Genomic DNA, 13967 nt, shown 5'->3' on the forward strand with positions numbered 1-13967 from the left:
ATTGTTAGCATTATAAATGAATAATCTTTTGGCTCTGGTTGGCACCTGGGGTGGGAGTAAGTAATGCACCACAAAAAAAGTTTATTGGCCTAGGAGGAGGGGAGGGGATTATTCTACATACTGTATACACATACATTGTGATGCAGTGACACATGGGGTGTACTAACACAGTGGGGATGTATGGACATTGGTAGATAAAGAGATTCTGGGGACCTATTACCACTTGTGGGTGAGGGTTAATGTTACTGAGAATCTACTGACACTGGAGGGTGGAAGGTAATGTTACAATGACGCCTATAGACACTGTGGGGATGACAAGCCACCATCTGAGTATATTTAGTTTTTTCAATAAAATATTTAAATATTTCTAAAATATGTTCTAAACTTAATTAAAAGAAATATGCGTGTGTGTGTGTGTGTGTGTGTGTGTGTGTGTGTGTGTGTGTGTGTGTGTGTGTGTGTGTGTATATATATATATATATATATATATATATATATATATATATATATGAAAATACAAAGTAAAAGTATCAGTTAAGTTAATTAAAACATCCACTGTCATCCCCTTCGTTTACAGTTTCAGACTTATAGGCCATACACACTTGGCGATATTCTGAAAGATATGAACGATCTCGTTCATAAATGAACGAGAACTCGTTCATATCTTTCAGTGTGGAGACTTAAGCGATGAACGATGCGCGTCCCCGCGCTCGTTCATCGCTGGTCTCCCGTCGGCTGTGCATGCAGGCCAATATGGACGATCTCGTCCATATTTGCCTGCACTTCAATGCAGCCGGGTGACGGGGGGAGTGAAGAAACTTTACTCCCCCCGTCACTGCCCCCCCGCTGCCGGGTTGCTTGTCGGCCGTATCGGCCGTCGGGCACCTCGGCGGCACATCGCCAAGTGAGTAGGGCCCTTTAGCATAAGCAATCGTCAGCACAAAACATAACTGAATCTAGATGGAGTGGAAGTGTAAGCATTTGTTTATGCACTGTACAAAAAGCAATAATTGTGGCAAAACATAAAAGATGCTTTAAGGCCCATACACACGGTGAGATTCGGGATAACCCCGATTCTCACTATGCGGCAGGGGCTAGGTCGACATAATGACTGTGCTTGCGATACTGACTATGTGCGATTTTGGCTAAGTGTCAATTTTGACTCTCTTCTATGAGATAGTCAAAACTGACTTGCCTGCACAGTCTATCTAGGCTTGCGATGGCGACTGCGGGGGACCGCGCATCGGCATCGAATTGGGACATACTTGTCTACCTGACCCTCTCCATGAGGGAGAAAATGCTCTGTTCCTGGACTTTCCTGGTAATGTATGATTGCCATCACCTGTGGTGAGCTAATTAATTGATAAGAAAGGTGTTTCACCACAGGTGATGGCAATCATACAGTACCAGGAAAGTCCAGGAACAGAGCATTTTCTCCCTCATGGAGAGGGTCAGGTAGGCAAGTATGAATTGGGATCGCAAGGTGACTTTCACCTTGCGATCTGCACTAACTTTTCTTACGATTTTGACTATATAGTCAAAATCGTAAGAAAATATCTCACCGTGTGTATACACCAGTACACCCAACTCTTTGTACATCAGTGCTTTAATATGTAAATATAGGACTTCCAAGTACAGAACACCACATACACCCACTGTCAAAATATAAATACATAACACACAAAAATATATGTGTATGTGTGTACAGATAGATCATCTGCAAAAGAGAGATCAGTGATCCTGTCCCACAGCTTCCAAACCAGGAATACCCTTGTAAAGGTTCTATGTTTATAAGACTATATTAGGAGAATAACCACTTATTCCATATAGTGAGGGTGAAGGTTTCTAGGATTGTGCAGTATACTGCTGAGCTACACTTGCATCTAAGCAAGTGCAGTACTTTGTCAGTAATATTGTAATTTCTTTTAATGAGTACAATATATGCAGCAGTGGCATAACTAGGGGTCCGCAGCCACTGCGAGCGCTTGGCGGCGCGCAGAGCTGCGGGGCGCCCTAGCCGCCGCCACTGATTCTGTTTTGGGAAGGAGGGACACGGAGGGCACAGCGCTCGCCTCTCCCGTCTCTCTCTCCTGGGTCTCTGGCGGCAGTGGCATGTCTGTTTAATGAAGTGCCCGTTCGTGAGCTCTGATTGGCTCACGAACCATCACTTAATTTGATAGACACGCCGCTGCCTCCGGGGGGTGGGCATATTTGGCACTTGGGGGTGGGCATATTTGGCACGGGGGGGAACATACTTGGCACTTGGGGAACATATCTGGCACTGGGGGGGAGCATATTTGGCACTGGGGGGGGGGGAGCATATTTGGCACTGGGGGGGGGGAGCATATTTGGCACTGGGGGGAGCATATCTGGCACTGGGGGGAGCATATCTGGCACTTGGGGGAGCATATCTGGCACTTGGGGGAGCATATCTGGCACTTGGGGGAGCATATTTGGCACTGGGGGAGCATATTTCCGGTGTGTGTACCTGGCACCGGGGGAGCATATTTGGCACGGGGGGGGGGGTGTACCTGGCGCAGGGGGGGGGGCATATTTGACACTGGGGGGGGGGGGGAGGCATATTTGGCACTGGGGGAGCATATCTGGCACGGGGGGGGGGGGGGGCATATTTGGCACCGGGTGAACATGTTATGTTTGGCACCGGGGGCATATTTGGCACCGGGGGGGGAGGGGGGGGATACACATATTTGGCACTTGGGGGGGCATTTTTGGCACTGGGGGGGCATATTTGTGAGGGGGAGCATATTTGGCACTGGGGGGGAGCATATTTGGCACTGGCACTGGGGGGGAGCATATTTGGAACTAGGGGGGAAGCATATTTGGCACTGGGGGGGAGCATATTTGGCACTGGGGGGGAACATATTTGGGACTGGGGGGAGCATATTTGGCACTTGGGGGAGCATATTTGGCACTTGTATTTGGCACTTGGGGGAGCATATTTGGCACTGGGGGAGCATATTTGGGGTGTGTGTATCTGGCACCAGGGGAGCATATTTGGCACGGGGGGAGCATATCTGGCACGGGGGGGGCGCATATTTGGCACTGGGTGAACATGTTATGTTTGGCACCGGGGGGGAGAGACATGTTTGGCACTTGGGGGGGCATATTTGGCACTGGGGGGGAGCATATTTGGCACTGGGGGGGAGCATATTTGGCACTGGCACTGGGGGGGGAGCATATTTGGCACTGGGAGGGAGCATATTTGGCACTGGGGGGGAGCATATTTGGCACTGGGGGGGAGCATATTTGGCACTGGGGGGGAACATATTTGGCACTTGGGGGAGCATATTTGGCACTGGGGGGATATGTGTATCTGCACTGGGGGCATATCTGGCACTGTGGGGATATGTGTATCTGCACTGGGGGCATATCTGGCACTGTGGGGATATGTGTATCTGTACTGGGGGCATATCTGGCACTGTGGGGATATGTGTATCTGCACTGGGGGCATATCTGGCGCTGTGGGGATATGTGTATCTGCACTGGGGGCATATCTGGCACTGTGGGGATATGTGTATCTGGCACTGTGGGGATATGTGTATCTGCACTGGGGGCATATCTGGCACTGTGGGGATATGTGTATCTGGCACTGGGGGCATTTCTGGCACTGTGGGGATATGTGTATCTGCACTGGGGGCATATCTGGTGCTTTGGGGACATGTGTATCTGGCACTGGGGACATCAGTCACCCACTATCTCAATGTCACCCTGCCTCAGTAACCCATTATCTCCCTGTCACCCCTGTCTCAGTCACCCACCATCTCCCTGTCACCCCTGCCTCACCAGTAACCTGTTATCTCCCTGTCACCCACTATCACCCTGTACCACGGGGAGTACAATGATTAATGGTTCAAAGAATGTCAGGCTGAGTGGTCGGCCCTCACACATTTTCACCTCACCAAATCTGGCCCTCTTTGTAAAAAGTTTGGACACCTCTGCTGTAACTAATGCGGTCTCGCATAGTGGAGCCCTGGAAATATACAGAGAAAGAATTGCATGGGTGCCAGTGGTTATGAGGCATAAATGCAAGGAGACACTTTGGGGGTCATTCTGACCTGATCGCACACTGCCGTTCATCGCAGTGCAGTAATCAGGTCAGAAGTGCGCCGCTGAATGCCAGACAGCCGATGGCTGTCGTAGCCCAGCGATCGCCTCTGCCTGATTGACATGCAGAGGCGGTCGCTGAGCGCGAGGGGGCGGCACAGCGGCGTTTGGCTGCCGTTTTGTGGGTGTGGCCGGACTGTGCGGGGGGCAGGCCGCAGCAGCTGCGTGACATCACACGCAGCCGCTGCGAGCATCACATCGACGAGTAACTCCCGGCCAGCACGCAGGAGCTGCGCTGGCTGGGAGTTACTCTTCAAGTATAAAAGCACGCCGCTGTGTGATGCTTTTGTACTTGTGCAGTGGGGCCGGGCCTGACATGCGGGGCGGACTAGCCCTGTGCTGGGCATCCTCACGGATGTCAGTGTGGATGATCGCTACGATCAGGTCTGAATCACCCCCTTTGTGTTTATATGGAACAAAAAAAATAAATAAAAATAAAATTCTTTGTTTAATGTTACAAATAGGTTTTCACAAAGGCACGTCTAATAGACAAGTTTAACACAACCATATTTAATGCAGAAAAACACAGGTATTGGGGGTAATTCTAAGTTGATCGCAGCAGGATTTTTTTTTTAGCAGTTGGGCAAAACCATGTGCACTGCAGGGGAGGCAGATATAACATGTGCAGAAAGAGTTAGATTTGGGTGGGTTATTTTATTTCTGTGCAGGGTAAATACTGGCTGCTTTATTTTTACACTGCAAATTAGATTGCAGATTGAACACACCACACCCAAATCTAAAGGGCCCTACAGACATGCCGATCCGACGCCGAGCTGCCCGACGGCGTATTCGGCCGACGGGCGACCCGGCGGCGGGGAGAGACAGTGACGTTTCTTCACTACCCCCGTCACGCGGTTCCATTGACGTGCAGGCAAATATGGACGAGATCGTCCATATTGGCCTGCATGTACAGCCGACGGGGGACCAGCGATGAACGAGCGCGGGGCCGCGCATCGTTCATCGCTGGAGCCTCCACACTGAAAGATATGAACGAGTTCTCGTTCATTTATGAACGAGATCGTTCATATCTTCCAAACAAATCGGCATGTGTGTAGGGCCTATAACTCTCTCTGCACATGTTAAATTTGCCTCCCCTGCAGTGCACATGGTTTTGCCCAACTGCTAACAAAATTCCTGCTGCGATCAACTTGGAATTACCCCCATTGTGCCATAAGGCCACCAAGTATGATAATAATCTTGCAGCCTTATCAGATCTCTAAAAAAAAATCAATAGAGATTACAATAAGTCTGAGGCCTTGAGCTCAAAAGATATCAGGTATTTTACATATGCCATTTACTTATTTATTACCAGTTATTTATATAGTGAACACATTCTGCAGCGCTTTGCAAAGAATGTTTGGCCATTCATATCAGTCCCAGCCCCAGTGAAGCATACAATCTATATTCCCTATTACATGTACATGCACACACTTTCATACTAGGGTTCATTTTGTTGGGACCCAATTGACCTACCTGTATATTTTTGGATTGTAGGAAGAAACCCATGCAAGTACAGGGAGAATATACAAATTCCACACAGGTAGAGCCATGGTGGGAATTGAACCCATAACTTCAGTGCTGTGAGGCCGTAATGCTCACCATTACACCGTCCGTACTGCCATGTGTGTCCAATATACAGCAGTCTTGCCGCTAGGCTGTTTCAGTGGGCTGCCACATCCTGTCAGTTTTTAAAATGACAAAATGTGCTCATGCCTTATGGTGGCACCCTGTTGAAACGGCCTACCCTCTGCCGTCCCCAACCGTGGGCCACAGTGACCCGCTTGTATGAAAAGTTGTGGTTTAGTGCTCACCGCCAGTGATTAGATGTTGGGTGCATGAACACAGCATGTGTTCACAGTGCGGGAAGCCCTCGGGGGCTTGATGGCATACCTTCAAAAGTGACAAAGGTAAGACCACACCCCTTCCTGACTAGCTATTTTCCCTTTTTCAGAGCAGGCATCAAAATTAATGATTTTCTTAACCAGGTTTTAAGCTGGGTACACACTGGCAGATACATCGCAAGCCCGTAGGTGGGTGTGTTCACCTGATATGTCGGTGAACTACCACATTCACAGACATATTGTTCACAGACATATCGTGTTGACTGTGGAGATATATACAGTAGGCGCATCTGGCTGCGTGTACAGGCGGACTTGCTGCAGGGACCACCAGTGACCGACTGATCTAAAATCGTCGGGCACATTTAAATGCCCGCCAAGTTGTGATGCCAGGCATGACACATCAGGACGACGATTGGTAAGTTTGTATAGACTTTCTAATCGTTAAATTGGTCAGCACAGGTGTGTACCCCTATTTAGATTTAAGCACAAATTTCATCTCACCTACCCCCCCGCCCCCCACAGCTATGCATATTTACAGAGTGGGACACAAATCAGATTAGGTCCCGTTTAGTAGTTATTAAACAGTTACAGGTGTTAGGAAGGACAAGAGTGGAAGGACAAGAGGGGAAGTGTGGCTAGGAGACAGAAGTGTACAGGCCCCACGATGGGAGTGCGGTTCAGCCACAATGACCCAAAAGGGAATGGAAAGCAGCAGGTGTTGAGGGTTCCAGTTTAATGCTGTGAGATTGGCCATAGAATTGTGTTCTAAAGGCATTCTAAAAGAGATCTACAGTAATGTGATCAATTCTTGGAGCCTGCCTTCAAGGCTTCCTAAATTATGGGCTATGTGGGAGACAAACTCATATTAAAACAAAAACTTGAAAATTGTACCTGGAAAAATAAAGAAAGAAATAATTTGAAGTGAAGGAAGCTCTGCAAGAGTAATATATGCTGCTATGTTTTACATGAGGAGAAAGCAGATGTATTTGTTTCATGTTGACCCTAGTATAAACAGTAGTATATGTATTAGGTTTATGCTAGGGTAAAGCCATAGATGATGCACCTGGGTTTACACCAGGAGCTACATATTGTTAGCATTATAAATGAATAATCTTTTGGCTCTGGTTGGCACCTGGGGTGGGAGTAAGTAATGCACCACAAAAAAAGTTTATTGGCCTAGGAGGGGAGGGGATTATTCTACATACTGTATACACATACATTGTGATGCAGTGACACATGGGGTGTACTAACACAGTGGGGATGTATGGACATTGGTAGATAAAGAGATTCTGGGGACCTATTACCACTTGTGGGTGAGGGTTAATGTTACTGAGAATCTACTGACACTGGAGGGTGGAAGGTAATGTTACAATGACGCCTATAGACACTGTGGGGATGACAAGCCACCATCTGAGTATATTTAGTTTTTTCAATAAAATATTTAAATATTTCTAAAATATGTTCTAAACTTAATTAAAAGAAATATGCGTGTGTGTGTGTGTGTGTGTGTGTGTGTGTGTGTGTGTGTGTGTGTGTATATATATATATATATATATATATATATGAAAATACAAAGTAAAAGTATCAGTTAAGTTAATTAAAACATCCACTGTCATCCCCTTCGTTTACAGTTTCAGACTTAGCATAAGCAATCGTCAGCACAAAACATAACTGAATCTAGATGGAGTGGAAGTGTAAGCATTTGTTTATGCACTGTACAAAAAGCAATAATTGTGGCAAAACATAAAAGATGCTTTAAGGCCCATACACACGGTGAGATTCGGGATAACCCCGATTCTCACTATGCGGCAGGGGCTAGGTCGACATAATGACTGTGCTTGCGATACTGACTATGTGTGATTTTGGCTAAGTGTCAATTTTGACTCTCTTCTATGAGATAGTCAAAACTGACTTGCCTGCACAGTCTATCTAGGCTTGCGATGGCGACTGCGGGGGACCGCGCATCGGCATCGAATTGGGACATACTTGTCTACCTGACCCTCTCCATGAGGGAGAAAATGCTCTGTTCCTGGACTTTCCTGGTAATGTATGATTGCCATCACCTGTGGTGAGCTAATTAATTGATAAGAAAGGCGTTTCACCACAGGTGATGGCAATCATACATTACCAGGAAAGTCCCGGAACAGAGCTTTTTCTCCCTCATGGAGAGGGTCAGGTAGGCAAGTATGAATTGGGATCGCAAGGTGACTTTCACCTTGCGATCTGCACTAACTTTTCTTACGATTTTGACTATATAGTCAAAATCGTAAGAAAATATCTCACCGTGTGTATACACCAGTACACCCAACTCTTTGTACATCAGTGCTTTAATATGTAAATATAGGACTTCCAAGTACAGAACACCACATACACCCACTGTCAAAATATAAATACATAACACACAAAAATATATGTGTATGTGTGTACAGATAGATCATCTGCAAAAGAGAGATCAGTGATCCTGTCCCACAGCTTCCAAACCAGGAATACCCTTGTAAAGGTTCTATGTTTATAAGACTATATTAGGAGAATAACCACTTATTCCATATAGTGAGGGTGAAGGTTTCTAGGATTGTGCAGTATACTGCTGAGCTACACTTGCATCTAAGCAAGTGCAGTACTTTGTCAGTAATATTGTAATTTCTTTTAATGAGTACAATATATGCAGGAGTGGCATAACTAGGGGTCCGCAGCCACTGCGAGCGCTTGGCGGCGCGCAGAGCTGCGGGGCGCCCTAGCCGCCGCCACTGATTCTGTTTTGGGAAGGAGGGACACGGAGGGCACAGCGCTCGCCTCTCCCGTCTCTCTCTCCTGGGTCTCTGGCGGCAGTGGCATGTCTGTTTAATGAAGTGCCCGTTCGTGAGCTCCGATTGGCTCACGAACCATCACTTAATTTGATAGACACGCCGCTGCCTCCGGGGGGTGGGCATATTTGGCACTTGGGGGGTGGGCATATTTGGCACGGGGGGGGAACATACTTGGCACTTGGGGAACATATCTGGCACTGGGGGGGGGAGCATATTTGGCACTGGGGGGGGGGAGCATATTTGGCACTGGGGGGAGCATATCTGGCACTTGGGGGAGCATATCTGGCACTTGGGGGAGCATATCTGGCACTGGGGGAGCATATTTGCGGCGTGTGTACCTGGCACCGGGGGAGCATATTTGGCACGGGGGGGGGGTGTACCTGGCGCAGGGGGGGGGGCATATTTGACACTGGGGGGGGGGGGGGGGGGGAGGCATATTTGGCACTGGGGGAGCATATCTGGCACGGGGGGGGGCATATTTGGCACCGGGTGAACATGTTATGTTTGGCACCGGGGGCATATTTGGCACCGGGGGGGGAGGGGGGGGATACACATATTTGGCACTTGGGGGGGCATATTTGGCACTGGGGGGGCATATTTGTGGGGGGGAGCATATTTGGCACTGGGGGGGGAGCATATTTGGCACTGGCGGGGAGCATATTTGGAACTGGGGGGGAAGCATATTTGGCACTGGGGGGGAGCATATTTGGCACTGGGGGGGAGCATATTTGGGACTGGGGGGAGCATATTTGGCACTTGGGGGAGCATATTTGGCACTTGTATTTGGCACTTGGGGGAGCATATTTGGCACTGGGGGAGCATATTTGGGGTGTGTGTATCTGGCACCAGGGGAGAATATTTGGCACGGGGGGAGCATATCTGGCACGGGGGGGGGGGGGGGGGGGCGCATATTTGGCACTGGGTGAACATGTTATGTTTGGCACCGGGGGGGAGGGGAGACATGTTTGGCACTTGGGGGGGCATATTTGGCACTGGGGGGGAGCATATTTGGCACTGGGGGGGAGCATATTTGGCACTGGCACTGGGGGGGGGAGCATATTTGGCACTGGGAGGGAGCATATTTGGCACTGGGGGGGAGCATATTTGGCACTGGGGGGGAACATATTTGGCACTTGGGGGAGCATATTTGGCACTGGGGGGGGGGAGCATATTTGGGGTGTGTGTACCTGGCACCGGGGGAGCATATTTGGCACGGGGGGGGGGGTGTACCTGGCGCAGGGGGGGGGGATATTTGGCACTGGGGGGGAGGCATATTTGGCACTGGGGAAACATGTTTGGCACTGGGGGAGCATATCTGGCACGGGGGGGGGGGGCGCATATTTGGCACCGGGGGGGGGAACATATCTGGCACTGGGGGGAAGTATATTTGGCACTGGGGGGGGGAGCATATTTGGCACGGGGGGGGAAGCATATTTGGCACTGGGGGGGGGGGGAGCATATTTGGCACTGGGGGGAACACATTTGGCACTGGGGGGAACACATTTGGCACTGGGGGGAGCATATCTGGCACGGGGGGGGGGGGCGCATATTTGGCACGGGGGGGGGGCGCATATTTGGCACGGGGGGGGCGCATATTTGGCACCGGGTGAACATGTTATGTTTGGCACCGGGGGCATATTTGGCACCGGGGGGGAGGGGGTACACACATATTTGGCACTTGTGGGGGCATATTTGGCACTGGGGGGAGCATATTTGGCACTGGGGGGGAGCATATTTGGCACTGGGGGGGAGCATATTTGGCACTGGGGGGGAACATATTTGGCACTTGGGGGAGCATATTTGGGGTGTGTGTACCTGGCACCGGGGGAGCATATTTGGCACGGGGGGGGTGTACCTGGCGCAGGGGGGGGCATATTTGGCACTGGGGGGGAGGCATATTTGGCACTGAGGGAACATGTTTGGCACTGGGGGAGCATATCTGGCACGGGGGGGCGCATATTTGGCACCGGGGGAACATGTTATGTATGGCACCGGGGGCATATTTGTCACCGGGGGGGGGGGGGGGCATATTTGGCACTGGGGGGGGCGGCATATTTGGCACTGGGGGGGGCATATGTGTACCTGGCACTGTGGGGGAATATCTGCCACTGGGGGTATATGTGGCACTGGGAGCACAGCCATAGCAACAGGCATTACCCCCTGGTTACAAGCACAACACCCAGCACATGAAATCCCTGGCAACAAGCATTACCCCCTAGCAACGAGCATGACACCCAGTGCATGAAACCCCTGGCAACAAATATTACCACCTGGCAACAATCTTGAAACCCAGCACATAATAACTCTGGCAACAAGCATAACACCTACCGCATGAAACCCCTGGCAACGAGCATGACACCCTGAGCATGAAAACCCCTGGCACCGTGCATGGAACCAAGAGCATGAAACCTCTGGCAACGAGCAGGTAATTTAAAAGTAATTCGAAGCCTTACTGTAGGACTTAAGGTGTAATAGGCATTGCAGTGTGTGTCATAATGTGTCACAGTCATTACGGTGTGTGTCATACTACATCACGGGCATTGTGGTATGTGGTATAATGTCTCAGGGGCATTGCGGTGTGTGGCATAATGTATAACGGGCATTGCGGTGTGTGGCATAGGGTATAACGGGCATTGCGGTATGTGTCACTGGCATTACGGTGTGTGGTATACTATATCACGGGCATTGTGGTATGTGGTATAATGTCTAAGGGTCATTGCAGTGTGTGGCATAATGTATCACGGACATTGCAGTGTGTGGCATAATGTATCACGGACATTGCAGCGTGTGGCATAATGTATTACGGACATTGCGGTGTGTGTCATAATGTGTCACAGGCATTGTATGTGCTATAATGTATAAGGGGCATTGCAATGTGTAGCATAATGAATAACGGGCATTGCGATGCCTGTCATAATGTGTCACAGGCATTACGGTGTGAGGCATAATGTGTCGGGGGCATTATGGTGTGTGGCATATTGTGTCATGGGCATTATTGTGTGTGGCATAATGTCTAAGGGCCATTGCAGTATCTGGCATAATGTATACTGAGCATTACTATACGGAGGAAAAATGACAAATAATGTAAAAGGCATGAATCAGGATTATTTAATTTGTTTTCTGTGGTGGCCAACGTCTGGGCGTGCAGGTTGCAAAACTGGGGTACAAGGTAGTCTTTTCCTGCAAAACCACGCCCATTTATGCAAAGCCACGCCCATTTCAGCAAGGCCACGCCCCCAGCGCCACTGATATGCAGGTACATTCTTACCTTGCTGCAAGCTTATGACAAATGACACCCGTGTCTGTAATAACTTCACTCAGCCTGAGCTCCAGGTGCACCTTTCCCTAAAATAAAGAAAACGGTTACATGCAAGTAGTAGCAACACAAGGATCCTCTACATACGACCAGTCACCAGCTTTAGTAGTAAATGAAGTAGTCTCTCATGCTTTCCATATGAGACGTGTTGATAATTAATATTAACATTATTTATATAGTACCAACATATTATAAAGCGATATACAAAAAACATTTAATCAATCACAGCATCCAGAACTCAGAGGAGCTTACAGTCTACTGTATATTCATTATCAGATAAACACACTCACTATGGTTCATTTTATCAGAAGCCAATTAGCTTACCAGCATGCCTTTGGAAACTGGAGCACCGAGAGAAGAGTCACTCAAACACAGGGAGACATAAAATAGGATGCAGTTAATATACCGGCTGCCGGGATCCCGGCGTTCAGGATACCGAGGGGACCCGCTGCCTTGCGGAATCCGTCTGACAGAATGACACTATTGGTATACTGACAGCCGGCATCCTGTCTGCCGGTCTCCTATATGTATTCCCATAAAGCTACCACATAGCTGGGACCCTTGTTAGAACTGAACCCCTATGACATGGCAATGCTAACCACTGTGCAGCAAATATAAAGAAACCATAAAATATTTATGAATGTATAAGTTTATATATTTAGCATCACTTGGTGAGCCGCTTTTTACTAATTGTACAATTTAATACAGTGAACGAAAAGTAAATTGGGCACCTGAAAAAAGTAAAAAAAGGGCACCTGAAAACACTGAAGAAACTTTTTCACCATGGAGCTTACATTCTACCAAAGGGACATTTGCTTTTAATGTGTAATAGACACTAGACAAATAAAAGCTAATTGCCGATGGTTGCTACACGTTACGGTACATTTCCACTGTTGAGTAATGGCAGGCCCTCCAATATGACCCCTTCCAACAGGTACAAAATGCTCTACTTCTGGACTTCCCTATTCATTTATGATTGCCATCACCCATGTGGAACTAGATAACTGATCAGAAAGATGTTTTAACACAAGTGACAGCAATCATAAATGAATAGGGAAATCCAGGAGCAGACCATTTTGTAATTGAGGGAAGGGGGTCATCTTTGAAGGTCTGCAATGCATGCATATAAATAAACAAATACAGTGGTAATAGATAGCACCATTCTGCAATTACCCTTAGTAGTTCCAATAAAGTATTACACAGTACAGAAATGTGTGACAATGCATACACATCATGTGAAAGGTATGAACAAAGAAAATAAGAAATAAAGTGCCCATAGAGAAGAGTTGTGTGAGGCTGCAATACAGGTTGAGTATCCCTTATCCAAAATGCTTGGGACCAGAGGTATTTTGGATATCGGATTTTTCCGTATTTTGGAATAATTGCATACCATAATGAGATATCATGGTAATGGGACCTAAATCTAAGCACAGAATGCATTTATGTTACATATACACCTTATACACACAGCCTGAAGGTAATTTTAGCCAATATTTTTTATAACTTTGTGCCTTAAACAAAGTGTCTCTACATTCACACAATTTATTTATGTTTCATATACACCTTATACACACAGCCTGAAGGTCATTTAATACAATATTTTTAATAACTTTGTGTATTAAACAACGTTTGTGTACATTCAGCCATCAAAAAACAAAGGTTTCACTATCTCACTCTCACTCAAAAAAGTCCGTATTTCGGAATATTCCGTATTTCGGAATATTTGGATATGGGATACTCAACCTGTACTAAAATATCCCATTACCTCAGGGGAAAATCGCCTGGCAAATAAGTAAATGCACAGGATTTCCATGTTTACAGACATATGAATATCACCCCCCCCCCCCCTTTCCCCCCCAAAAAAGCACATCCAAATTA

The 13967-nt window shown here is 47.9% G+C and overlaps 1 protein-coding gene across 4 annotated transcripts in view; it reads right to left on the minus strand.

The window, feature by feature from the left end:
- RASA3 (RAS p21 protein activator 3) overlaps positions 1-13967 on the minus strand; it is a 398462-nt gene that overhangs the window by 137360 nt on the left and 247135 nt on the right. For all 4 annotated transcript variants that reach the window (XM_063953391.1, XM_063953390.1, XM_063953393.1 and 1 more), the window contains exon 5: positions 12042-12118. In XM_063953391.1, coding sequence (XP_063809461.1) covers positions 12042-12118 — 77 coding nt within the window. The remainder of the gene's footprint in view (positions 1-12041; positions 12119-13967) is intronic.

This window comes from Pseudophryne corroboree, chromosome 2 (genome assembly GCF_028390025.1).
Source record: "Pseudophryne corroboree isolate aPseCor3 chromosome 2, aPseCor3.hap2, whole genome shotgun sequence".
Taxonomy (NCBI): Eukaryota; Metazoa; Chordata; class Amphibia; order Anura; family Myobatrachidae; genus Pseudophryne; species Pseudophryne corroboree.